Source organism: Bombus flavifrons, chromosome 6, assembly GCF_040668555.2.
Source record: "Bombus flavifrons isolate JBK064 chromosome 6, iyBomFlav1_principal, whole genome shotgun sequence".
NCBI lineage: Eukaryota > Metazoa > Arthropoda > Insecta > Hymenoptera > Apidae > Bombus > Bombus flavifrons.
The window spans coordinates 13,507,571-13,533,650 of record NC_138447.1 but is presented as its reverse complement, the minus strand read 5'-3'; the positions used below and the strand labels follow the sequence as shown (position 1 = coordinate 13,533,650).

The 26,080-nt window shown below is 34.6% G+C and overlaps 6 protein-coding genes across 8 annotated transcripts; 1 reads left to right on the top strand and 5 right to left on the bottom strand.

Annotated features, from left to right (window-relative positions):
• Positions 1 to 2,069: 2,069 nt before the first annotated feature.
• Positions 2,070 to 3,931, bottom strand: LOC138181062 (odorant receptor 30a-like). The gene is made up of 5 exons (XM_069115603.1): positions 3,146 to 3,931; positions 2,603 to 2,702; positions 2,418 to 2,528; positions 2,187 to 2,342; positions 2,070 to 2,120 (listed from the first exon to the last, which is right to left on the bottom strand). The coding sequence occupies exons 1-5, from the start codon at positions 3,922 to 3,924 to the stop codon at positions 2,070 to 2,072; spliced, it is 1,197 nt and encodes a 398-aa protein (XP_068971704.1). The 5' UTR covers positions 3,925 to 3,931.
• A 2,164-nt stretch (positions 3,932 to 6,095) lies between these two features.
• Positions 6,096 to 8,258, bottom strand: LOC138181308 (odorant receptor 43a-like). The gene is made up of 5 exons (XM_069116054.1): positions 7,462 to 8,258; positions 7,013 to 7,112; positions 6,820 to 6,945; positions 6,271 to 6,444; positions 6,096 to 6,198 (listed from the first exon to the last, which is right to left on the bottom strand). The coding sequence occupies exons 1-5, from the start codon at positions 8,256 to 8,258 to the stop codon at positions 6,148 to 6,150; spliced, it is 1,248 nt and encodes a 415-aa protein (XP_068972155.1). The 3' UTR covers positions 6,096 to 6,147.
• Positions 8,259 to 10,148: 1,890 nt separating this feature from the next.
• Positions 10,149 to 12,473, bottom strand: LOC138181216 (odorant receptor 13a-like). The gene is made up of 5 exons (XM_069115915.1): positions 11,677 to 12,473; positions 11,193 to 11,292; positions 11,020 to 11,130; positions 10,457 to 10,612; positions 10,149 to 10,391 (listed from the first exon to the last, which is right to left on the bottom strand). The coding sequence occupies exons 1-5, from the start codon at positions 12,471 to 12,473 to the stop codon at positions 10,341 to 10,343; spliced, it is 1,215 nt and encodes a 404-aa protein (XP_068972016.1). The 3' UTR covers positions 10,149 to 10,340.
• Positions 12,474 to 13,162: 689 nt separating this feature from the next.
• LOC138181214 (putative odorant receptor 92a) lies at positions 13,163 to 15,870 on the bottom strand. 2 transcript variants are annotated; one of them, XM_069115910.1, is made up of 5 exons: positions 14,892 to 15,870; positions 13,855 to 13,954; positions 13,669 to 13,779; positions 13,396 to 13,560; positions 13,163 to 13,320 (listed from the first exon to the last, which is right to left on the bottom strand). In XM_069115910.1, exons 1-5 carry the CDS (start codon positions 15,767 to 15,769, stop codon positions 13,267 to 13,269), a joined length of 1,308 nt encoding a protein of 435 aa, XP_068972011.1. In that variant the 5' UTR covers positions 15,770 to 15,870; the 3' UTR covers positions 13,163 to 13,266. The 2 variants fall into 2 exon arrangements, with proteins under 2 accessions (XP_068972011.1, XP_068972013.1); XM_069115912.1 differs by having other exon boundaries at positions 13,405 to 13,560.
• Positions 15,871 to 16,630: 760 nt separating this feature from the next.
• On the bottom strand, positions 16,631 to 20,246 carry LOC138181215 (odorant receptor 49b). 2 transcript variants are annotated; one of them, XM_069115914.1, is made up of 5 exons: positions 19,196 to 20,246; positions 17,387 to 17,486; positions 17,186 to 17,296; positions 16,926 to 17,081; positions 16,631 to 16,854 (listed from the first exon to the last, which is right to left on the bottom strand). In XM_069115914.1, the coding sequence occupies exons 1-5, from the start codon at positions 20,011 to 20,013 to the stop codon at positions 16,801 to 16,803; spliced, it is 1,239 nt and encodes a 412-aa protein (XP_068972015.1). In that variant the 5' UTR covers positions 20,014 to 20,246; the 3' UTR covers positions 16,631 to 16,800. The 2 variants fall into 2 exon arrangements, with proteins under 2 accessions (XP_068972015.1, XP_068972014.1); XM_069115913.1 differs by having other exon boundaries at positions 16,631 to 17,081.
• A 395-nt stretch (positions 20,247 to 20,641) lies between these two features.
• On the top strand, positions 20,642 to 22,986 carry LOC138181218 (aquaporin AQPAe.a). Its single transcript, XM_069115919.1, has 6 exons — positions 20,642 to 20,771; positions 20,835 to 21,010; positions 21,142 to 21,285; positions 21,719 to 21,952; positions 22,043 to 22,123; positions 22,426 to 22,986. Exons 1-6 carry the CDS (start codon positions 20,738 to 20,740, stop codon positions 22,642 to 22,644), a joined length of 888 nt encoding a protein of 295 aa, XP_068972020.1. The 5' UTR covers positions 20,642 to 20,737; the 3' UTR covers positions 22,645 to 22,986.
• Positions 22,987 to 26,080: the final 3,094 nt, after the last annotated feature.

The following is a 26,080-nucleotide window of genomic DNA, read 5'->3' as shown; positions in this document are numbered from 1 at the left end:
TGAAAATCTCCAAACAACTTATATACGACATAATATGTTCGACCTTGTCAGAAAATCTAAAATTAATTTGCACACACCATGCACTCTAATATCTTACATATCTTTTTTGTATATCGGCGAACATAAATTATTTCGACTCACTTTTTAACCTTCGTTCGATATTCGACAATATCTTTGATCATTTTGTGCACAGCATTCTCGCTCGTGTCAGGTTGATCCGATAGCTCGATCATCATATTCGCTAAGATCCTCAATAAACTGGACATATGTATACAAAGTAACGAAGTAAGCCCCAGTGAACCACATAAAATCGTGTAGATGACAAATGCGCCGAGAATTTGCAGAGTGAATATTATCTCGTAGTTCGGTGTACGATGTGCATCAAAGAATGCAAAATGGCTTTGAGTGGATAGCAGCCTTATAGTAGTATTATCCGGCAGGACGATTCTTCCTTTCGAAAGTGGGACGATCATCCGATTACAGAAACTGCTACTGTATATGATAATTGCCAGTCCCAATAACGCTTTGTATCCAACTTCCGCATTTTCCCGAAAAATTTTTCGATTCTCTTCCGTAGCGTTTAACCAGTCGTTCTTCACCGCTTCCATTAATTCCTTGAAATCGTGCATTCGATACAACAGGAACGTGTATTTGGTCAGTTGCACCAAACCATTAATATGAGGCGCAAGCAGTTTCAGTTGTTTTCTACTATTCGTTTCTTTCCCAAATATATATACGAAGCTTGGAATCAGCAACAGTAATTGTAAGAAATAACAGATGAATATTAGACACCATTTGAAGATTGTTGAGAAGACAGAAGTTGGGACAAAGTACGGCCAGGCACCGATTATTCTTAAAAGCGGATGTAATAACCTTAGGGAATGCTTCAGTTCTTCCTCGACGTTTCTTATTCGAGACATTTTTTAGAGAGAGTAAATTTCAGCGAATGGCTACTGGCCACGTTACGAACGAAAGTGACATTCGTCTCAAGAACTTCATCGCGCTTGCGTATGTAAAATTTCTCGTATCGGCAGGGGATTGTAAGATAGATTGTAATTTCTATTCAATATTTATAAAAGGGTAGGGTAAGTGGTTGAAAGCTTTACTTATGCCGAATGGTTTCCCTCCATAGAAGTTTCATCGTAATAACAACTTCAATATATTCTCTTACGATGTATCCTTTCAATCTCAGAAGAAACAATTTTTATAGCGATGATTTGAAAAAGATGTTATTGTATCTTGTGAACGATTACATTATTTTTACAAACTTTTGACATATCATACACGATGTGTGTAATGAAATTACATATTTCGAGATATTACGATTCAGTTACGATATCCTACAACTTCCTAGCGAAGTTTTTTGCAAAATTAGTAGCGAAGGGGAATAGCGATTATTGTCGATAGATACTACTATTAGGTAAATATGAAGAGATTCAGTGCAAAATGAGAACAAGTTGTACACATATCCACAGTTCAGTTCACTCCTTCTAAGGAGGAAAACACCGTGGTAATAATATCAAAATTGTCTACCGGATTTAGTTTTCAAGGGTCTGTAACCATTTCTAAAATTCACTTATTATACATTATACCTAACCACGGCGTCAAAAGTATGAGATATTGCTCGGAATTATTAGTTATGAGTTTTGTTTGCGTTGCATAGGGTTTTCCAGTGGACAAGAAGCTTTGTTGTTACAGCTTCGGTTGCTGGAGAAGTAATCTTTGTCTACAACGACTTTCGAAAATTCTAATTAAATGTTGTGAATAATATGCAAAGATATTAAAAAAAAATATTTATAGACAAATGAAATGTTACGAAATTTCATGTCAATATGGTTACGATATTTTATAATTGTCTATAGAACCTTTTTACTGATTGGGAAATCTACAGTGGATGGAATGATTATCGCAGTAGCTGGGGAAATGTAATACAAAAGTGTCCAGCACGTGAGAGGTACAACTAGTACACATAACTGCGAGTAGGTATCTAAGATTGTAAATAACTTCAAAAGTAAGTAGTAACTTCAAAATTGTCTATTTTAATTGTAGTTTCCAAAAAATATCAGAATTTATGTGACTTTCCGTAACACGTTCAAATATCCCACCGACGCCTTTATAATCTGAAAAATATTATTGCCACCATATGTAACAAATGTGATGCAGAAATCTAAATTCTTGATACGTACATCAGTGAAAGTGGCTAATGATATGTCTACGATCTTTCCAGCTGTGAGTTTTATCGGATAATTCGACATAATAATGATTAATATCAAACTGCGTGCTTTCTTCATAGGAAATCGATACCAGTTCAACGTGATAGACATCAGCCTGACATTTTCGCTCTATCAAAAATCAAATGTTCAATAAACATCACGGGGATTGTTGTATTTGTTTCAAAAACATAATCGATTACATACTTCGTTGATAAGAAGTTGACCAATGTAGCACATCGCGTAGTTGCAAAATATGCAAATTCCTTGAAACATAAGGTACACGATTATAGACGCAGCATTGCTTTCTTCCCATTCCTGGCATACGACAATAAAGATTTATAGAAATAATCATTGTTCTCAACGAAGATTTTAGGATCATTCATTCATACCACGATAATACAGTATCCCACTATGCACGCTTCTATAGCATAATTAAATATCTCGAAAAAGTAAAGGTACGGTGTAATCTCTTCCACGCTATTCGCAAATCTGAAATTAAATTTCGATCGATTAATGCTCGTTATTTTTTACAGTGGAACTCCATTTATTCGAACTCATACCTGTAATTTATACAGTAGGAACGCATACACATTGGAAGCGGTATACTCATCATAAGAGTTGGCCAACGTTCTTCCCTACCTATTATATTTCATTCAGATTGTAGTATTTCTTTTCAGATAAGAGGATTTAATCCGAGGGATTCCAAGTGATTAATTAAAATTTCCTTTCAATGAATAGAGTTCAAATATATGGAGTTCTATCGAATGTTATTAAATATAATTGTAAACTATACCAAGGTTATACCAATTCTTACATTGAACATTATTAAATTAGAGTTAAGGTGTAACCGTACAATTGAATACGTATATCTAACACTGTTTTTATCTCGATAAAACTCAATATTAACACTACTAAGAGCACGTATTACTCACCCTTTGACTTTCGTTTGATAGGCAACAATATCCGATATCTTCTCCTGAACAGCTGTCTCGCTTGTATCTAACTGACTCGTAAGCTCGATCATTTTGTTCATCAGAATCCTCAACAGACTGCTTAAGTGCAAGCAGAGCATCAAGCACACACCCATGGTACTACACAGAATCGTATAGTTGAGAAATCCACCCATAATTTGCAGAATAAAAATTATCTCGTAATAAGGAGTAGATTGTTCATTGAAGAAGACGAAGTAAACTGGACACGGTAGCACCCTCATAGTCGTGTTATTCGGTAGGATGATTCTACCCCTCGAGAGTGGTATAATTATGCGATAAAAGAGACCTGTAGTGTACATGGTAATTGCCACTGTCAACACCATCCTATGTCCAATATTCGCTCTCATACGGAAAATATGACGACTATCTTCTGTGGCGTCTACCCAATCGTCGCTCAATTGATCCAATATTTTGCTAAACTCGTTTGTTCGTCGCAATAGGATGGTGTACTTGCACAGTTGGCTAAAGCCATTTATGTGTGGTATCATAATATGAATCCGCTTTTTGCCATTCTTCTCTTTCAGAAATAGATACAGTACACCTGGTACAAAGACCAACAGTTGTAGGAAGTAAGCGGAGACAATTAAACCCCATTTTATAGCCTTTGAAAACGTAGAAGTGGCGATGGGTTTTGGCCAGGCGCCGATCAACTTCATTGGTGGATAGATGAACTTTACAAAGTGCTTGAGGTTTTCCTCCTTGTTTCCTAACCGTGACATTTTTTAGTCGGATGAATGTCCCGTACATGACTAGACATGAAGCAAGGGTAAACGGTGTTCGTTCCAAAGCCTTCCACGCGCTTGCGTGCATAAAATAATAAATCCAGGCGAACTTAGAAATAAATTGCTGTTATTGAGACGATCACTGTACATGAAGGGATTGCGATGTGCCGTCTGAGATTCTTATAACCCAATGGAAAATTGATTGAAATTACACGTATGGACTTCGTCTGTACGGAGTGGCTGCCCCTCGCCAGTAAAAAGTTATAGTTTAATACGCATCAATGTCGTATTTTCTTATATGAATCATTTTTTCAATCGTTGAGGGGAACCGTTGCTGTGATAGTTGAAAAGAACTCAATGAAATGTTATGACGGGATCGGATACAATAATAAAAATTGTAATGTGTTATATATAATATTTGTGAGAAAATGTTAAAATTTGATGATAGTGTAATTAAAATATTGTGCTATTTTCTACATAAGTTTTGCATGCGAACGAGATGGCTGCAGTAGCAAGAGAATATAAAAGAATCGCATACGTGAGAAGGGCACACTGTATCAACTATTAGAATTCTCAAACTAATGGAAAAAGTTATTACGACCGTTTGTTAGGCTATTAACGATATGGAAATTGATCATTTCAAAATACATTGAACAGCTATATAGAAAAATAAAGAAATACCAGTTTCAACGACAAATTTTCACATCCTTAATAACAGAATATCGTACATCATATATTTTATACAATTTAACTAGTTCTATAGCAAACGTAATAGTACATACTTGGTAAATTTAAATGTACTTTTTAACTTCCTATTAAAGAGTACTTAGTAACACATTGAAGTACCCCATCAACGATTTCATGATCCGGAAAATATATTTTACAGCACGCTTGAAAATATGAAAATATGGAATTCTAATGATTTCATATTTACTTCGTGAAAGTGAAAGCAGCTAAAGATACAACTATGGCGGCGGTGGTTTTTATTTGATAAATCGACATAATAATCACTGGTACCTATATCAAGGAGCGTATTTTTTTCGACGAAAATCAGTACCAGTGCAACGTAATAGACATCAGCTTGATATTTCCGCTCTATCAAAAATCAAATTTTCAATAAACACCACGTGGATGTGGTATTTGCTTTAAAAACATAATCGATTGAATACTTGGTCGATAAGGAATTGATCAATGTAGCACATTGTGAATACAGTTTTATTGATTATTTATATCAGTTATTTATTTTCCCAAAAGATTTTATCCAATTCTGTAACATTTAATGTTACGCTAATTCACACATTTAATTCTAAAATATCCAAGTTATCTAATTTTATCTTCCTCGCTGAGACATTAATCGTGTAAGAAATGAATAACTAAAGAAGAGTGTAAATACTTCAACTACAGTAGAACAAGTTATAACGTACACGATAAGATATAACACGAAAAACCCAGAATTAATAAAATCATAGAAAACAGTGACTCTCACTGGAAAATTACTCGTACCGATTACTTAAGAAATCGCATTAATCATATATTTGAAAGCTAAACTATATACCAATTGCCTTTGTGGAAAATAGTACACTATCTTATACGCTATTCAAAAAAAAAACTCACTCTTTGATTTTCGTTTGATGTTCAACGATATCTACGATCTTCTTCTGTACAACGTCTTCATTTGTATCTGAATGATTCGAAAGCTCGTTCATTTTGTTATACAATAAATCCCTAAAAAATATGACTACGATATTCTCTAATTCTCGACAGAAGCTTTTTCACTGGCTACGTAGTTTGCAGCGGATGTGAATGAAGATTACCATAGAGATAAGCGTAAAAGGATAGTACACATGTGTGTATACATATTTACAACGTAATTATTAAAGTACTAAGAAAATTACGGTTTGGAAATTATACGTTATTTTAGAATAAAGCGAATTATTTCATACTATGTCATTTTCGGTGACAACGATGTTCCAACTGATATTCTATTACAATGGTTCAAGGAAGAATTTAAACACATGTGTAAAGTTTTCAAAAATATATTATATGCAGATACTATACAAAAGTTTACAAATTTCAGTAGGCACATACTTAAGCGTCAAGAAACATGTAACTGTAAAAACTAGTAAAGTAAGGTACAGAATATATTTCGATTCGATCCATTGCTATAATATCTTCAAGTGACAATATACCTTGTAAGTTTCATGCAAGATCAGTAGAATATTAATTAACTTTTCTTAGCATATTTAAATATCCCATCGCCCCTTTCATGATCTAGAAAATACATTCTGCATATTTGCAGAGCGTACAGAAATTTTGCGACACTGATGTTTAATATGTACTTACATCGCCAAACGTCGACAAAGATACATCCATCACTTTGGCCGCCGTCAATTTTATTGGATCACTCGACATAAAGATTATCATTATCATATACCGAGTCTTTCTCACCGGGAGACGGTACCAGTCTAACGTGACGCACGTTCGTGCAAAATTATTGCTCTGGTAAAAAAGTTGACAACAAAGTTCATGTTATTAATGATATTAAAAGTAGTGCATAATAATGAAGTGCAGATGTTTGTGCAAACTTAAATTTTTATGAATACAGTAACCACATTAACTACTGCTGACAAACTGTTGTCTTCTTTTATAACTAATCTACAATTAAATAAATTAATTATCAGTTATGCTAAGAAAAAGAAGATTTCTATTATTTATTTGAATTAACAATAGTAGCACAGTTTCCAAAATTCTGGTGTCTGTTATAACGTATCTATTATAATGCATAAAATATCGAGAATATAATACTCGTGATATTTAGAAGCTGAAAAAGACCTGTGCTTAGACTGTATTTCTTCAGTTGTATCTACAAGTATTATGAATTTAAAGAAATACCCGTAGTCTACCTACTTCATCAAGAAGAAGTTGGCCGATAGAACAAATCGTGTACGAGGTGAACGTGAAAGTTGCTAGCAATGTTATGTACACCATTAAACCGACGGTATTATGATTTTCCCATTCCTGAAATATAGTCTATGATTTATTAAAAAAAAAAAAATTGATCAATTTGACTTTATATTGCCCGTACCAGTATAACACAATATCCTAGTAAACCGATAATAATCGTGCCATTAAGCAGCTCAAAAAAAGAAATGTACTCGGAGAGCAGTTGTCCCTTACTTAAGAATCTGAAAGGACGTTGATGGATGATATGATATTTGACACTTTCACTAAACAAATTCTTGGATTCGACTAAGAACTCATTACAAGAACGATTTTTGTTCACGTTGAATATTCTATTCTAATAGAGAATATAAGGAGCATAAGAGAAAGTATTGTCCTAATGACAAAAGTTTTTATGGAGTTTTATAAAGGTTTAAAATTTCTTCGACTTTAAGTTAAGACACAGATGATTTTGTATAATAACGATTCCATTACCAGCTTTGCATTCTCACTATTGAAATGCGTAATTATCAAAGAAATCGAAAAATTAGACACGAATTGTTTTTGTTATGAGTTCTCCAATCTTCCACTTACTTTTTGATCTTCCTGTGACACTCAACGATATTTGCGATCTTCTCTTGAATAATTTCCTCGCTGGTATTCGACTTGTCGATGAGATCCATCAATTTGTCCGTTAAAATCCTTATTAAGCTGCATGTATGCAAACATATCATCATCATAATCGCAATGGCACCGCTGAATACTGTGTAGATGAATAAACCACTCAAAACTTGCAATACAAAAATTATCTCGTAATTCGGAGTGATCTGTTCGTTGATAAATGGGAGGTATGTTGAACTTGGCAATAGTCTTATAGTAGTATTATTCGGTAAAATAATTCTACCCCTCGAAAGAGGAAGAATCGTACGGTAGCATAAACCTCCAAAGTACATGGTGATGGCCACTATGGACACCACTCTATCACCGATCTTCGCGTTCTCGCGAAAGAGTCGTCGATTTTCTTCTGTGCCGTATAACCAATCGTTCTTTATCTCATTCAACAGCGTCCTTATATCGTTCATGCTGTTCAACATGATAATATACTTGATCAACTGGATCAAACCGTTGATGAACGACGACAACAGTTCCATTTGCCTTCTGGTGCCTTTTGCCTTGAAGATTACATAAAAAAACGCCGGACAAATGACAAATAACGCCAAGAAAATACTAATGACAGGAATAACACGTTGAAATATCTTCATGCACGACGATGATTCTGGAGGAAGTGGCCAGGCACCAAGTACCGTTAAGAGAGGCTCCACGTATCTTAAACTTTGTTTCATGTTCCTCTCCCTTTCTTCTTTGTTTGATTCTTCTTTCGTTTTAATCATATTTTTTTCCAATGCCTGATAGCTCGAACTTGATTAGTCACGTGTGCGTGATGAAATTCCTTTCGAAGAGCAAGACCACTACCTCTTTCGGAGGGTAAAACCCTTACTCCTTTCAAGCGGCATAGATACGACTGCGTTGGCGTTCATAAATTTTTAAGAATCGCGAAGTGAGTATCGAATGGCGTCTACTATCACATTTAGTAATCGCAGTAATCATTCTGCGAAATTGTACGTATCTTGAGAGTAATTTGGAGTTCGATTTCCGGTAGATATGGTGAAAACTTTTCAAATTATTGAATTGAACCAATGCATCGCCAGTAGCCCTTTCTGCTGTATCCCTATAATCTAGTAGCTTTCTGGAACATCTACCCTTCTGCATATAATTTTCCATGGAAATACCATATCTTTTATATCGAAATATCTGTATCCAGAAAATTATGTGTTTCTACAGTGTTTTGCGGAGTTTTATTTTATCGTGATTTTCGATGATGATTCATTTTGTTAATGCTGGTTCAACAATTTTCCAGGAAACGTTTCCAGGAAAAGTGACTCTTGTGGCGACACATACTAAGCTTTGAAAAAAGCCAAATACCCACAACACCTAGGAAGTCTGAGAGATGTGCAATTGTAGTCTCTAAAATGTCTCCAATGTTGGTAGTTGACACGGATTCGCAATGACGCGTTGGAGTCACACACACATTCAAGAATGAAGGGCAGTGATTAACACCTCGTGCTACCAAAACAGCTCCTGGATTCCGCCACGACGCCCAAAGACGCAACGGAACGTCCAAGAATGCAGGGCAATGACTAAAAATCTCAGAATATCAAGACGCTTCTGCAATTACTTGTCTAAAATTCCTAGCTCAATCCAGGCGAAACGATCGAGTCTTGATAAGAAGCGAAACGTTTAAGAATGAAGGACAGTGGCCAACAATCTTAAACGCCGAAACTTGTTTCAAGAACTGTTTCCTCGCGAGATCTACGTAATGACGAGCTACCAGCAGCATCCTTCGTAATATACGAAAGTGAGTGTTTGTCCAGAAGGCGACGAATATTTTGCTCGACACGTTATAGTTACGGTACGGCTTCGAAATATATGACGTCGCAAATAGATTTCTATCACAATCATTTACAGAAGTCAGCTACTTCCAAATAGACAGTACAAACAATAGATACATAAATTTTAATATAAATTTTGCAATATTCGGCCAATTCGCAATTGTATTACAATAATATACATTTTCGAGAGGATAAAATGTATTTATTATTTATTGTCACACAGTAAGTTTCAATAAAAACGATATAGACGTAAAAGGGTATTATACATAAGGGAGAAGAGCTGTATATACAGTATGTATATACATGTAACCTCCCTAGAGTTCAAGGGTCATAGGGACTTTCTCTGTTTCACGGACAGCACGACTTTCTTTGTTTCACAGACAGAACGACTTTCTTTGTTTTACGGACAGTCATTTTGAGAGACACTCATTTCCCAAACGGACGAACAGAGAGCAACATCAGAGATAGACAAGACCATAGAAGAAAGAGTAATTATTTAAAACATTGAAGATTGACGGAGAAAGATCGGTAGCTCAGGACGTTGAAAATCGATTCTCGATTTTCAAACTTTGGAATCGATCACCTGAATTACCACGTGATTAACGATCTTACATACATATTTGCAGTTCGATTATTAAAGTATTACGGAAACTATGGTTTTGAAATTACCTGTTATTGTAGAATGAAGCGAATGATTTCATGGAGGACAGAAACAGCGCTGAGTTGGATAGCAGGCTACTATGTCATTCTTGGCGATAACTGCTTTTCAACTGATACTCTGTTGCAGTGGTTCACGAAAAAATTTGAACACTTACACAAAGCTTTCAGAAATATATTACATGCAGTTATTATACAAGAAGTTTTGATATTTCGGTATTTGCTTAAGTGTCTGGAAACACGTAGTCCAGGAACTGTAAAATCTAGTAAACTAAAATAAAAAATATACCTCGGCATTCGTTGCTATAAGATCTCTAAGTGACATTATACTACGCTTCATAAGTTTTATGCAAAATTAATAAGACATTAAGTCACGTTTCGTAGCATATTTAAATATCCCATTGACGCTTTCATAATCTAGAAAATATATTTTGCAGTGCGAACAAAAGTTTTGCGAGATTACAGTCTTAATATGTACTTACATCGCTAAAGGTCGATAAAGATACATCCATCACCTTCACCGCAGTCAATTTTATCGGATCATTCGACATAATCATCATTAGTATCACATACCGAGCCTGTTTCATCGGGAGACGGTACCAGTCTAACGTGACGCACGTTTGTGCAAGATTATTGCTCTGGTAAGAAAGTTGACAACAAAGTTCACGTTATTAGTGATGTTAAGAGTGGTGCATAATAATAAAGTGCAGATGTTTGTGCAAACTTAAATTTTTATGAATACAGTAACCATATTAACTACTGCTGACAAACTGTTGTGTTCTTTTATAACTAATCTACAATTAAATAAATTAATTATCAGTTATGCTAAGAGAAAAAGATTTCTATTATTTATTTGAATTAACAATAGTAGCACAGTTTCCAAAATTCTGGTGTCCGTTATAACGTATCTATTATAATGTATAAAGTATCGAGAATATAATACTCCTGATATTTAGAAGCTGAAAAAGACCTATGCTTAGACTGTATATCTTTAGTTGTGTCTACACGTGTTATGAATTTGTAGAAATATCCGCAGTCTACGTACTTCGTCGAAAAGAAGTTGGCCAATAGAACAGATCGTATAGCAGGTGAACGTGAAAGTAGTTAGCAGTGTAAAGCACACCACTATAGTGACGGTATTAAGATTTTCCCATTCCTGAAATATAGTCTATGATTTATTTAAAAAAACTAATCAACTTATTTTTATATCGCTCGTACCACTATGACAGCATATCCTATCAAACAGACAATACCGGCGCCGTTAAAGAGCTCAAGAAAGGAAATGTACTCGGAGAGCTGTTGTCCGTTACTTAAGAATCTGAAAGGAAGATGATGGACACTATGAATATGATATTTGACACTTCGTCACTAAACAAATCCTCGAATTCGATTAAAGAACTCATTAAAAGAAATTTTTCTTCACGTTGCCTATTCTATTCTAATAAAGAAATCAAGGAGCACAAGATTAATCTAATATCTCCAATGTGGCCAATAATATCGAGAAAGTGTGGTCCTAATAACCAAAATTTTTATGGAGCGGTTTAAAATTTATTCGACTTTAAGTTAAGACACAAATGTTCTTGTATAATAACGATTCCATTACGAGCTTTGCATTCTCACTATTGAAATGTGTAATTTTTAAAGAAATGGAAAAATTTTACATAAATTGTTTTTATCATGAGTTCTCCAATCTTCCACTTACTTTTTGATCTTCCTATGATACTCAACGATATTTGTGATCTTCTCTTGAATAATTTCCTCGCTGGTATTCGACTTGTCGGTGAGATCCACCAATTTGTCCATTAAAATCCTTATTAAGCCGCATGTATGCAAGCATATCATCATCATGATCCCAATGGCACCGCTGAATACTGTGTAGATGCAAAAACCGCTCAAAACTTGTAATGCGAAAATTATCTCATAATATGGAGTGATCTGTTCGTTGATAAATGGAAGGTACGTTGGACTGGGTAATATTCGTATAGTAATATTATTCGGTAAAACAATACTGCTCCTTGTAAGTGGAAGAATAGTTCGATAGCAGAAACCACCAGAATACAAGGTGAAGGCCGCTATGAACACCACTCTTTCACCGATCTTCGCGTTCTCACGAAAGAGTCGTCGATTTTCTTCTGTGCTGTGTAACCAATCGTTCCTTATCTCCTCCGATAGTATTCTTATATCTTTCATCCTGTACAATATAATAATGTACTTGATCAACTGGACGAAGCTGTTGATGTACGTCGTTATTATTTGCAGTTTCCTTTTGTTGCTTTTTTCCTTGAAGAATACGTAGTAAAATCCTGGACTGACGAAGAACAACGCCAAGAAAATAATAATGAAACGAATAACCCGTTGTAATATCTTCATGCACAACGACGATTCTGTAGGAAGTGGCCAGGCACCGAGTGCCATTATAAAGGGTTCCACGTATCTTAAACTTTGTTTCAAATCCTTCTCTATTCCTTTTTCATCTTTTGCTTCTTTTGTTTTCATCATTTTCTTTTTCCAGTGGCTGAAAGCTCAAGCTCGATTGGTCAAATGTGCGCGATGAAACGCTTACAAAGGGAAGCACCACTACCCCTTTCAAACGGCAGGCATACGCTTGCGTTTGCGTTTATAAATTTTTAAGCATCGCGAGGTGAGTATCGAATGGTCTATTGTCGTATCTAATAATCGCAGTAATCATTTTGCGAAATTATACGTATCTTGAGAGTAATTTAGAGATCGATTTCCAGTAGATATGGTGAAAACTTTTCAAGTTACTGAATTGAACCAATGTATCACCAGTATCCCTTTCCGCTCTATACCTCTATAATCTAGTAAAACATAGTTTCTGGAACATCTACCTTGCTGCATATAATTTCCCGTAGAAATATCATATCTGTATCCAGAAAATTATGTGTTTCTACAGAGTTTTGCAGAGGTTCGTTGCATCGTCGTGTTTGGTCATAATTCATTTTGTTAATGCTGATTCAATGATCTTTCAAGAAACATTTTCTGTTTTCATTTTTGCAGGGATTTCACGGATCGCAATTTCTAACAGTTAGTCATTTTAAAGAACTATTATGGGGAGGAATGAGTTGTTCATGTAGTTACTTAATAAAATAGTAGGCACAATGTGTATTGAATAAAATGGTGGACAGAATGAAGGAGAGAAATAAACAAAAAGAAAATGTTTATTATCTTTTTTAAAACAGTTTCATGTGTAATGTGTTAATATTTATTCTTAATCACATTTATTTTCGTATATGTTGTTGAATATAGTCAAAATCTTTTTTTGCTTCAATTTTCATGCTGCCATTGCACGCAGAACGTTGAAATATGCTGCTGAAGTTTTAACCACCTAAAATTATCTTCTTTTCTTTTTCTGTTTAAAAAGTTTTGCTACTACTACGTTTTAAAAAATATATATACATACGGAACTTACGTCGCAAAATGCTTGAAGCGAGAGATCTAATATCTTAGCCCCAGACAAACTCGATGGTAATCTAGTTCTTAGTATGATTGTCCTTACATTCTTAGCTTCGTTCAACGGAAAATCGTACCACGGCAGAAAGTACGATGTTTCTCCTATTCTTTCGCTCTTTTCAGTAAATAAAACAACATTGAAAGAGAGAAGTATACAAATTAATATCATTATTTACTTCAAACATGTTTGATAAAAAGAGATCGTTTGAAACTGGAGGCGTACCTCTTGTTTGAGACGATCACCAATGAACGATATTATAAACACGTTTACAAACATCGATGTCATTAATACGAAATATGTTATTGTACTGAACGTTTTATGATCTTCCCATTCCTAAAGAATAGTTGATTATAACATTCTTTATTGTTCAATTTCTTTCGTATTATTAAATATTAAATTCTGCTATACCATAATCACGCCAAATTCTAGGAAGCATATTACAATGGTACAGCCAACCATCTCCGATAGAAATACGAAGCTAAGAGATTTTCCAATAACTGCAGAGTATCTATAAGTCATTTTTTTAAACGTCAAACAAGAGCAGTTGTAATTAGGAAACAATTAAAAAATTATTAATATAAGTAAATATATACTATGTGAAAACTAATTAGGTGTATGGTCGGGGTTATATTGCTATCGACAAATATTTCGAACGAATACCTTAACGATGGTAGCGATGATGGATGATAGCGACCAAAGCATCGAGAAACCGCGCTGACTAGTCGAACAGAAAGCAGGGTGCATAACAACACTGAAGTGTTGTTCCGACGCGTATAGATACAAGAACGACGAGAATAAATCTTGGGAACTACCTCTTGATAACATTTTTACGTAAAGTGCAATTTTGTTGTATGGTCGTGTAGTGAAACATAGTATAACCATTAAATACATACATATACAATATACAACAAAATCATTCTGTTAACCCTGTGGAGATCCTAGCTGATTTGTAAATATTTTTAAACAGATGCGTTGCAAAGATTGCCTCCAAAAACAGCTGTTATAACAAATGAAATTTATATATTCCACGTACAGAACGTCGATTTAAAAAAATATTTTTGTTATTTCGTTTATTACTGTGGATCTAAGATATTTCTATACTTACGAGTATATAGTACTATCATTTGTTAAACATATATGTTATAGATATTTGACATTTTAATAACGATAAATTGTATCTATTTTTACATAAAAATTGATATTTTTATAGAATATATTTATGAAAAAAGGTTAACAGCCTATAAAATAAGATTAACGTTTGTTATTGTATATTCGTCGGATACATCACGATCTACGGCAAAATTTTTAGGACCACGACCTCTTCAGGGTTAAATTAATAAACCTGCAATCTTTGTACTCAAACCTTACATATAACAAAGAAAAACTCGTTACATATAATAATATGACGTAATATGTATTACATATAATAATATAATAATTCTTACTCAATTGCTTTCAGATGACATTGAACGATATCAGCAATGCGATCGTGTAAATCTCGTTTATCCCATTTACGAAGCTTCTCGATTCTTCTACTGGTAACTTCGAACAAACAGCAAGAATGCATCGTTATAGAAGCAATCAAGCTATAAATTCCATAGTTCGTAGTCATTATGATGCAACTGATGCACATCTGGACGACAAACGTGATCTCGTAGATCGGTGAATCTTCGATGACGAAGAAAACATAATCACTCAAGTAAGGCAAAGGTATCTGAGTGGTATTATCAGTTTTCACGATTCTCTCCGATATTAAAGGCAAAATAATATGATAGGGCAAAGCACCAGAGTAACCAAGCGCCAAATATACCATTGTAAAATATCGTCCAATTTTTGCACAATTCAGCATTATCAGCCGATCTTCCTCGCATTCCACGTCCTTGTACTGTATTTCAATCTCGTTCAAGCAAAATCGAATTTCTTTTCTATTAAAAATTAGCGTCCAAAATTTAATAATCGCCAAAAGGCTAAAAACCTGCGCGGCGATCACCTTCATATACTTGGTTAGATCTTCGCAATCGAAATAAGTATAAATCACGTGTGGTATTAATAAGAAACACATGAGGATAAAAATTGTTACAGTTTGGATATACATTTTAACGTTATCTAGGAACGTATCCTTTCTAGGCCAAATTCCTATCAGCGTTAACAATGTCTTGGCGATGTGTATCACGTATTCGGAGTCCGATTTGTAATGGTCGTTACGATAAATTATATTTTTTATTTTCTCGCTCATATCGGCCGATAGTATGTGTAGCTTCTTATTTCTTGCGACGTGCGATAGAACACTGTTCGAAAGGTTGCGAAAAGTACTAACAGACATTGACCATTGGCGCTTGCGTGGAAAATCAGATGGAACGATTGCCCGAAGACAATTTGTTACAACCTCATGAAACAGTAATGCAAATATTTCGAGTGCAGATTCGAAAATTAGTGCAATTTATTTAATACGTACTTCGCGAAGTCTATTCCCGGAAGTAGCGCAACTACATGCTCGGCTGCAAAGCTCACGCTACAATTTATATCCATTCCGATTGAACTGTCTCGTACGAATAAATCGTAATTCGAAGATTGTCCAAAACGTTTACCCGTATTTCTATCATTTTCTTGTAATATCCATGCGATTTACTTGTAACATGTGTGCAACTTGACCAATTTCTCTTTCGTGTTTTCCGTCATCGGTAGGAAAATCGTTTGCGACGAAAAGAATAGCAAAGCTATACAATATCTTTTGGTACGATCTAATGTATGAAATTTCTTGCGAGTTCTCTCGAACTGCATAATCGTGCGCTGATTTGAAGAATACGACGTTATCGTTCACACTCGGTAACATAGTTTCTTTCTAACTATCATTACGAAGCGCGATAGCCACCGATGATTAACATCGTAATTCGAGTGCTGATTATGGTAAGAGCACCGTGACGGTAGCTGTTAGTTCGAGTTTAAGGTTTTCTGGGGCATCACGGAGAACGACATTAAAAATAGAGATTCTAAAAATGAGTTTATTGAATTTAGTCGAGACCTGCCGAATGAATTCAACGTTTTACGGTTTTTCAGGCTCAATATAATCCATTCAGGAGGGCACGACAGTACGACGACAATGTTCATCGCCAAGTGGTGGACCGCGGCGCTAATTCGACATGACTTCGTCGATCTTCTGATTATGGTAAGAATACTTCGTTCTTTGTATTGGTCGTTGTTATGCTTTATTGAATAATGAGTCTGCTGTATTGAATGGAAGAGTCTGATAAATAAGAAAAGAATATTTATTATCTTTCTCAAAGCATCTTCATGTGCAATGTGTTACTAGTTATTTTTAATCACATTTTTCTTCGGACACGTTGTTAAATATCTTCATACCGTCATTGCTCGCAGAAAATTGAAATAAGCTGCTGAAGTTTTACAAACCTACAATAATCCTTCTTCTGCTCAAAAAGTTTTCTATCAATATATTTAAAATAATGTGTATGGGGACTTACGTCACAAAATGCTTGAAGCGAGAGTTCTAATATGTTCGCTCCAGACAAACACGATGGTAGTCTGGTTCTGAGCATGATTGTGTTTATATTCTTCGCTACGTCCACCGGAAAATCGTACCATGGTAGAAAGTACGATGTTTCTCCTATTCTCTCGCTCTTTTCAGTAAATAAAGCGACATCAAAAAAGGGAGTGAATTAATATCGAAATTTATTTGAAACATGTTTGATTAAAACAGATTTGTTTGAAATTGGAGGAGTACCTCTTGTTTCAGACGATCACCGATGAACGATATTATAAAAACATTTACGAAAATCGATGTCATTAATACGAAATATGTTAGTGTGCTCAACGTTTTATGATCTTCCCATTCCTAAAAAAAAAAAAAAAAAACAGTAGATTATAGTAACTCGTATTATTTCATTTCTTTTTTATTTTAATTAAGTACTGCATTCTATTATACCATGATCACACCGAATTCTAGAAAGCATATTATAATGGTACAGCCAACCATCTCCGATAAAAATACGATGCTAAGTGATTTTCCAATCAATGCAGAGTATCTGCAATTTATTTTTTAACGTCAAACAGATGTAATCAAAAAGATATATTTGTATTGATAAGAAAAGATTAATGTATGTTACTATATGGAATATACCATTGAAACAATCTCGACACTTGTTTGTTTTCGACAAGATGTATATAGTGCATAATATATTAAATTGAATTTTGTAAATCAGTATGCAATAATGAAATTGGCATTTGTAATTGCCAAACCTTATACAACTATTTTGTTAGTTGAGAACATCTTTATTTTCAGATTCTTTTAATTTTCGAATTATTTGTCAGATTGAAAGAGGAATACTCTAAACTGATAGAGCTATTTCTGATACTAATACAGTCAATGATATTTTAAAAATTAAATATATGTAGAGTATATAAAGTAAATAGAAAAATATATTATTACTATGAATGAGTAATTTAGATTTATAGTCTGATGATTGTATAAAAGACGCGTTCCATAAATGTTGTTTCTAATCACTAATTCATCATTAATATATACACTTTGATAAAATTTACATACTATTGCTATAAATCAATCAAAATGTCTAGATACTTATGGGATAGAGTATTAATGTATAATGTAATATACCTATATAATAAAATATGTTAAGAGGCATCCAGTAGGGGCATAGGTTTATAATAATAGTTAAGGCAGTATTAAGTATCGACCAATATTTCGAAGAGCAGGTTTAACGGTCAAACAATTCTCTCCCATCAGAAGGGACTGAATTACAGAAGGGACCGAATTACAGAAGGGACTGAATTAAAGAAGGGACCGAATTACAAAAGGGACCGAATTGCAGAAGGGACCGAATAACTGAAGGGAAATTTGTTTCGACGATTACGAAAATGTGCATTGAGTTACATAGCGTTATAGTCAGAAACATATAACTTACGTTCTTGACAATAACATACATAAAGTCCAACTATGTTGGATAAACACGTAGTTAAATATATATAATATAACCATTTAAATATGTAATACAAATATATAATTCTCTTAACACAGTGGAAAATGTAGTTTATCTGTAAGATGCATGTGAAATCCTTTTATGAACATTTTCAAATACGTACATCGTAAAGCTTACCCACAAAAAGTAGTCATTGCATATACATGTATTTACATATTCAATATATGTATAAATTCTATGTGTCAAAAGAACTTTCAGTAATTTTTTATCTATGTTATAGATAATTGGCATAAAGAAGTATATACATTTTGTTTAATAAACACAGTAAAATAACAATGTAATATAGAAATTATACAATCAATGTGAGAATATGATATAGTTAATTCCTTGACTATTAATTATTGCAATTAATTCCTGGAATAAACAACAACCTCAGGGTAATAGATTATGGTACAAATAAATTATCATTATTATTGATATTTTATTTAATAATTGATTGTTAAAATAATTAATAATAGATAAATTCTATCTGTTTTCAGTGTACTAAAAGTATTTCTGTGCGTAGTATAAATTAAAATCACTGTATTCCACGGGTATGATACGATCTATCTACGGTAGAATTTTTGGATCCACAAACCCTGCAGTGTTATAAATACAGTCCTATATTCTATTATTCTCAAGTCCCACACACAAATAATGTAAAATTCGTTAATACCAAATGTAATAATAAAACGATACTTATTGATTTATTTATTAATGCTATAAACTTAATTACTAAATAATATGAAAATTCTTACCCAATCGCTTCCAAATGGTATTGAACGATATCAACAACGCGATCATGTAAATCGCATTTGTTCCATTTATGAAGTGTCTCGATTCTTCTACTGGTAACTTCGAACAGGCCGCAACAGTGCATCGTTATAGAGGCAATCAAGCTATAAATCCCACAATTCGTAGACAGTATAATGCTACTGATGAATATTTGCAAGACAAACGTGATCTCGTAGATCGGCGAATTTTCGACAGTGAAGAAAATATAGTCGCTCAAGTAAGGCAAAGGTATCTGAGTGGTATTATCAGCTTTCACAATTCTCTCTGATATTAGAGGTAAAATAATATGATAGGGCAAAGCACCGGTGTAACTAAGGCTCAAATACATCATTGTAAAAAATCGACCAATCTTTGCACAATTGGTCATTACAAGCCGATCCTCTTCGCATTTCACATCCCTGTATTGTATTTCGATTTGGTCTAAGCAAAATCTAATTTCTTTTCTATTAAAAATTACCGTCCAAAATTTGATGACAGCCAAAAGGCTGAAAATCTGCGCGGCGATTACTTTCATGTACTTGGTCAGATTTTCGCAATCGAAATAAGTATAAATCACGTGTGGTACTAATAAGAAACACATAAGGGAAAAAACTATCGTTGTTTGGATATACATTTTAACGTTATCTAAGAACGTATCCCTTCTAGGCCAGATTCCGATCAGTTTCAACAATGTCTTGGCAATATGTATCGTGTATTCGGCGTCCGATTCGTAATGGACGTTGCGATAATTCGTAGAATTTCCGATTTTCTCACTCATATCAACTGATATTACTTTTTTCATGCCTTCGGACGTACGGTAGAGCTCTGTTTGAACTGCTGCAAAAAATACTAACAGACAAGGACTATTGGCGCTTGCGTGGAAAGTCGGATGGAACGATTGACTGTAGAAAAATTGTTACCAGCTTATGAAATTGTAATGCAAATATTTTCGAGTGTAGAATCGAAAATTGGTGCAATTTATTTAATACGTACTTTACGAAGTTTATTTCCGGCTGCAACGCGGAACACGTCCGTATGCAAAGTGAGCGCTATAATTTCATGTCTATTCTGATCAAAATATCATCTATGAATAAATCGGGGTTTGAAGATTGTTCAAAACGTTTACTCGTGTTCTGGTCATTTTCTTGAAATGCGCGTGCGATTTGCTTGTAGCATTTATGTAACTCGTGCAATTTTTCCCTTACCGGTAATAAAACCTTCTCGCACAAAAAGGTTAGTAAAGCTGTACGATGTCTTTTGATAGGATCTAACGTAAGCTCTGAGTCAGAGCTTTGGAAAAACATGACATTTCTTGTAACTCCTCTTGAGCTGCATAATCAAGCACTGATTGGACAAAGAATGCAACATATCGTTCACACTCCTCGATAAGACTCTCTTTTTTCACATTATTGCGGAGTATGATAGCCACCGATGATTAGTATTGTCGAACGGAATTCGAGTACTGATTGCGGTAAAAGCATCGTTACGGTAGCTGTTAGTTCAAGTTAAAGGCTCGCAGGGATACCATGGAGAACGACACCCGCAGCAAAGATTCGCAAAGTGAGTTTATCGAAATTAGTCGGAACCTGATGAAAGAATTCAACGTGTTCTGGTGTTTTTCAGGCTCAATGTGGTCTGTGCAAAAGGGTACGACCACGATGTTCATCGCTGAAGTGCTGGGCACTGCGATACTTCTGTTCATTGGTTGCATGGGTTCTTTAGGGACGATGGGACCGATATTGCCACCGCCATTACAGACATCTATGGCGTTCGGTATGACTGTCAACCTTTTGATTATGGTAAGAATATTTTACATTTTGTAAAAAAAAATCGAAGAAAGGAGAAATAAGATTTATGAGGCAGATTGTAATATTGTGATTATTTGTTTAATTTATCACTGCGATTATAGAAAATCTAATTATTATTATAGATGTTAGGACATATAAGCGGTGCGCATTTAAATCCTGCTGTCACTATAGGGGCAGTTATTCTTGGAATTAAAACCATTCCAACGGGTATTCTCTATGCAATAGCACAATTTATTGGAGCTACTATCGGATATGGATTACTAATGGTAGGAATTTTTAGTTTTATTACTACTGTACGAACATAATTAACTAAAACGATCGATTTTCCTGTAATAATTTTGTATCATATGTGTAAATTTTACATTTATACACGTATAAAACGTATCGCATAATTTTAAACTGATTTAAATCGCTATAGACAGTAATGATACGCGATATACGTCGGATTTTCACTTATGCATATATATAAATTATTGTATCGATTGAACATATTACATAACACTTTGTATACGTATTACACGAGTCTAAAGCATTCTTTGTAAATTTTTATACGATTAGAAGATGAAAAATTATCTTTCTCACACTAATCTGACGTCAGACTTTAACGATAAACCGATACGTCATAGATATATCGCGATGATAAAAAACTTGTTAACTACTGTACTGAACGTTCGTTTAATTGTAATTTTAATGGAACAGACAATAACTCCGCCCGAGTTGTTCAATGATGGATATTCAAATTCATCGGTGGGCCATTGTGTAACAGTCGTTCATCCTGGAATCAACACCACGCAAGCCATTTTAATCGAAATTCTTTGTACGTCGTTCATACTTTGCGCAGCGTGCGCTACTTGGGACCCAAGGTGCGCTCATACAACAGATTCCACGGCGATCCGATTTGGATTCTCTGTTGTTGGCATTTCACTCGCGGCGGTAAAAAATTTCACAATTAAAAATATGGTATTGTTTAGAAAACACAAGAAATTTATTCATGTGTATATTTTGGAAAATATACTCTTTTAGAGTCCTTACACTGGTTGTAGTATGAATCCTGCGCGTACTTTCGGCCCAGCTTTTTGGAATGGGAATTGGACGGATCAATGGGTGAGCTGAGTTTTATTACTGAATAATATAATTTATTTGATGCCTCTCCAAGATTTACACAAATCTTTCCAGCGTCATATTTTATATAATCTTACGATCTTAAACTTTAATCTTCATCGTACTCGATAAAAAACAAGTTTCCGCACTTTAGATTTCCCTTGTTAACGTTATCAGTTCGGAGATGATACCTCGTAGGTTTGAGAAAAGAGCAGTGCAAATATTTGTTCACAGTGCGCTGATTAGATTATATTATAAGTAGCGATAATCGTTATTTTTTCTTGCTTTCATAAAAATTTTTCTAGATTTACTGGTTCGGACCGACTGCAGGCGCTTTCCTTGGAACATATACATATGTGTATCTGTTTGCGGAGAAAAAAACGGACGTACAGGACCTACAAGATCATCTTAGGTATATAGAAATGAAGTCGATTAAAGCATCGTTGCAAGATATACATTCCAAAGAAGAAAGAAATTTTAAGGAAGATAATCTCGAATTAGTAAAGGGCGAGGAAGCTGCTTGATAACCGTTAAGGTACGATTATTCATTATCGACCGTTAGCAACAGTATTCCATAATATCTAAAGTAGTTCAATGACGCCACCACGGGTGTCGCTGCACGTTAAAGTATGGCGTGCACTGTATTTCCATCAACGTATATTGCATTTATCTCGTATATATATACGGTATTTATCTCATCTTGTATTATTTCAACAAAGTTGACATCACTTACTTACTATTTAACGGTATAAGTGTGATTTATAGATTAATTATTTTATGGTTATGTAGTTGTAGGATGTATAAATAATGTAACGATTTCTTTAATTCAAATTATTTAATATTGCCGGATGATACGAGAGTAATTTGTGCTAATAGGAAAAATGATAAGTGTTTAAGTGATGCAACAATTCTCAATATGTCTAATTTAAAAATTCACATATTTATATACAAAAGATATATTTAAGTTCGTTAAAAAATCGAAATGAGACGTAATTTCTTCTAAGTAGGTACATACAGTATTTAGAGTGTCAGAGTATCTTCCAAGTATTTTTTACTCATACAGTTCATACGAGTTCTATTTAAAGCTATTCTATTTTCTCAAGGTGCTCAGCATTTTCCTCAATGATCTGCTTTAATGAACCAATCTAATCAATGTATGTACACACTAGACAAATAACTACTTTAAGAACGTAGTCAGGTGACGACGTGGAAAGGTTTATTTCTGACATGAAAATTCTGCGCAGATTCATGTTCCACAAATACGTCGTCACAATTTGAATCAATAGGGCGGATCTAGAATTTTAAGCTCCAATCACATTTGTGTTCTACGTCTTGGGGGTTAAATTACTTACGGTATAACAAAATATCTGCTTGCCAGTTGTGTATTTTATTTTCAATTCACAAAACGTTACCCGCCCTGCGTAAATTCAATTGTTAAGTTTGCAGTATCTGGTTATAAAATTTCTTAGAATTGGAGGCATCTCTGTAACCATTTTATCTATGTATAAAGAATATCATACCAGTCTAGACGAAATGGAAACGTAATGGAAACAAATGTTTGTTTTTTCCGAGTTGCGCTTTATTATGTAAAGATCAATACGTGAAACGAGGCGACAATCATTGGGTATAAACCTATTATTAGTTCTTCCATACAACGTCTTAATACTTTTTTTCATAAAATATACCATCAGGAGCACCTCTAAATAACCACCAGTTGTAGACATGCAATTATTTCACCAGATTGAGGTGCCGTATTAATGAACGAATCAATTATTTAAAGAGTTAATTTTTACTTTAAAGCTCTTTGACAATAGATTTTATCGACGACTTGTTTTTACGTGCATTGCCACCCTATATGTAAACAATATCGGATTTCTAACCGCAACACGTTGTAAAAACAAAGAGGAAACACAAAACAGGGAGATAGTTCTCAGGTTATAGTAGCCGCAGCGGAATATGTATTAATCGTATTTCGGTCTGACTGTGCGTATCTGCGTAAGCTGTAATTAAGGAAACCTCCCATATATTTCGACGTAGCTTTACGCGTAATATATTTCCAAACATTTCATGAGAATTTTACTTTTCCGAGATCAGGACGAATTGCGCGTACTCTGGTACATTTATTATATACATATAGATGGACGTTTCTCTCTTTTTCTATTTTTCTATACACATGCGTGCGCGTGATACACACACACACACACATACATACGTGAGTTTTATTCTATATATATAGAATAAAATTCAACCGCTGCAACTATCGATTACCTGCTGCATCCATCCATGGAACGTTCTGGAGACCGAGACTGGAGCATTTGAAACACGTTGTTTCTGTTTTCAATCGATTCATTTCTTCTATTGTTAATAATATTATTTGTTTCTACGAGAATAAAATCCAAAATCTCAATGACAGAAGCCAAATTTTTCTCTTTCTTGATAAACACCATGTTATATAACAAAACTGAATCCCCATAATATTTTCAATCCTCATTATCGTTGCTAATATCATGTATATGTGTAGTTGACGCGACGTTAAAAAGTATTAAAAGGTGAACTCGGTCGATAAGAAGATAGCCGCTATTACATGCGACACAACGGTTGATAAAACAACGTTTGAATGTTGAACATCCATAATCAGCAAGGCGCACAAACACCACGATCGTCACAATGCATTAAGCCATATAAAGATCAGTATCGTTAACTATATGCTAGTTTTTAAATATATCCGACGACTCAGCGGTTGCATAGACAACGATATTAAATTTATAGTATTCCATACGAGCATCGTCCGACTACATTATACACACATATACATGCGTATATGTATATATCGAGTTGTTAAGCAGCTACGAAATCATATCATTCCAGAATGTTACGCATTCGTGCACCTGAGAGAGCAATGAAAACATTAGGAGACACGCGGTCTGCATCCAGCTGGATACATATGTCGATAGACATATTCCGGTTCTGTTCTTGCCCCTCCCGGTTGTGTGTGAATTTATCGCGAACATCTGCTCAGCTTTATGCTTCCGCTTCTATGGCCAGGCTGCCTGGTAATTTTCCTTTCATCATTCAACCCTTAAAATTATTCCAGTTTTCATTATTGTATATTACATGTTTGAAAAGCTGCACAAAAGATTTTATATCGTAGGGATCTTGGCCACGGTTCTTATTCCCATGAATAAACTTGCATCAGTTACGCGCCCTTCAAGCAAGATACTACGCATTAGGTCAGAAGACGCATACGAAAAATCGATAGAGCTACAGCTGTCACGTGAAGCCTGTATTGCGCAATAATACGCGCCCTTTGCATAAGCGTCGTTGGTTTTGGAAGGTCATTGTGACACGTGATTGAGCAAATGCGATAAAATTAACACGTGATTAACGTGTCACGTTACTTTTCCTGCCATGATCAATCTCATTAACCTCAGAATGCTGACCTGTATCACGCTATACATATATGTAGCTCGTGTGTGTTTGCAAACATGATGCTATTTATTGCGTGACATGGGTCAGAGTTATGACCGTGCCTCCGAATTGTCTTAATGTAACGAGCTTCTTTATCCTCCTTTTATTTACCTTTCTGTCTTACCGTATCGATGGAATTCGTTTCTAGCAAACATATGTTTTGGGATAACTACGCAGCTTTCATGGCGTATTTCGTCATGTAATCTGGCCGGGATTTTGCTTCATTAACTGACCATTGCTTTCCCCACCTTGAGAGTGACTTCACAGAACGAATTTCTGCTACTCGCGCTCAATGGAGAAAATAGATAATTAATATTTTCTAGAAATATGTGTTTTTCGAAAATTGACCATATAAGATCACTTGTTGTGACCTGTCCCTTTGATTAGTGATTCAACAGTAATTCTGATAAAGATATGCACCGAATTGTTCATTACCATCTATAGACTTATGTACGATAACAACGTCATCTCACTCATACTTACAGAAGAACA

What these genes read in the sequence shown, in the direction of transcription:
- LOC138181062 (XM_069115603.1), bottom strand. Translation starts at nt 3,924, where the DNA reads ATGTCACGGTTAGGAAACAAGGAGGAAAACCTCAAGCACTTTGTAAAG. An exon ending in TGGGATACTGTATTATCGTG is followed by an intron (nt 2,529 to 2,602) that starts GTATGAATGAAT and finishes GTCGTATGCCAG; the next exon opens with GAATGGGAAGAAAGCAATGC. An exon ending in GTCAACTTCTTATCAACGAA is followed by an intron (nt 2,343 to 2,417) that starts GTATGTAATCGA and finishes GATTTTTGATAG; the next exon opens with AGCGAAAATGTCAGGCTGAT.
- LOC138181308 (XM_069116054.1), bottom strand. Translation starts at nt 8,258, where the DNA reads ATGATTAAAACGAAAGAAGAATCAAACAAAGAAGAAAGGGAGAGGAAC. An exon ending in TAGGATATTGTGTTATACTG is followed by an intron (nt 6,946 to 7,012) that starts GTACGGGCAATA and finishes ACTATATTTCAG; the next exon opens with GAATGGGAAAATCATAATAC. An exon ending in CTTTGTCGACGTTTGGCGAT is followed by an intron (nt 6,199 to 6,270) that starts GTAAGTACATAT and finishes TGTATTTTCTAG; the next exon opens with ATCATGAAAGGGGCGATGGG.
- LOC138181216 (XM_069115915.1), bottom strand. Translation starts at nt 12,473, where the DNA reads ATGATGAAAACAAAAGAAGCAAAAGATGAAAAAGGAATAGAGAAGGAT. An exon ending in GCCAACTTCTTTTCGACGAA is followed by an intron (nt 10,613 to 11,019) that starts GTACGTAGACTG and finishes CTTTCTTACCAG; the next exon opens with AGCAATAATCTTGCACAAAC. An exon ending in CTTTATCGACCTTTAGCGAT is followed by an intron (nt 10,392 to 10,456) that starts GTAAGTACATAT and finishes TATATTTTCTAG; the next exon opens with ATTATGAAAGCGTCAATGGG.
- LOC138181214 (XM_069115910.1), bottom strand. Translation starts at nt 15,769, where the DNA reads ATGTCTGTTAGTACTTTTCGCAACCTTTCGAACAGTGTTCTATCGCAC. An exon ending in GTGATCGTCTCAAACAAGAG is followed by an intron (nt 13,561 to 13,668) that starts GTACGCCTCCAG and finishes TTTACTGAAAAG; the next exon opens with AGCGAAAGAATAGGAGAAAC. An exon ending in CATTTTGCGACGTAAGTTCC is followed by an intron (nt 13,321 to 13,395) that starts GTATGTATATAT and finishes AGATAATTTTAG; the next exon opens with GTGGTTAAAACTTCAGCAGC.
- LOC138181215 (XM_069115913.1), bottom strand. Translation starts at nt 20,013, where the DNA reads ATGAAAAAAGTAATATCAGTTGATATGAGTGAGAAAATCGGAAATTCT. An exon ending in TACCATTTGGAAGCGATTGG is followed by an intron (nt 17,487 to 19,195) that starts GTAAGAATTTTC and finishes AATAAATTGCAG; the next exon opens with ATACTCTGCATTGATTGGAA. An exon ending in GTGATCGTCTGAAACAAGAG is followed by an intron (nt 17,082 to 17,185) that starts GTACTCCTCCAA and finishes TTTACTGAAAAG; the next exon opens with AGCGAGAGAATAGGAGAAAC.
- LOC138181218 (XM_069115919.1), top strand. Translation starts at nt 20,738, where the DNA reads ATGGAGAACGACACCCGCAGCAAAGATTCGCAAA. An exon ending in CTGTCAACCTTTTGATTATG is followed by an intron (nt 21,011 to 21,141) that starts GTAAGAATATTT and finishes TTATTATTATAG; the next exon opens with ATGTTAGGACATATAAGCGG. An exon ending in GGAATTGGACGGATCAATGG is followed by an intron (nt 22,124 to 22,425) that starts GTGAGCTGAGTT and finishes AAATTTTTCTAG; the next exon opens with ATTTACTGGTTCGGACCGAC.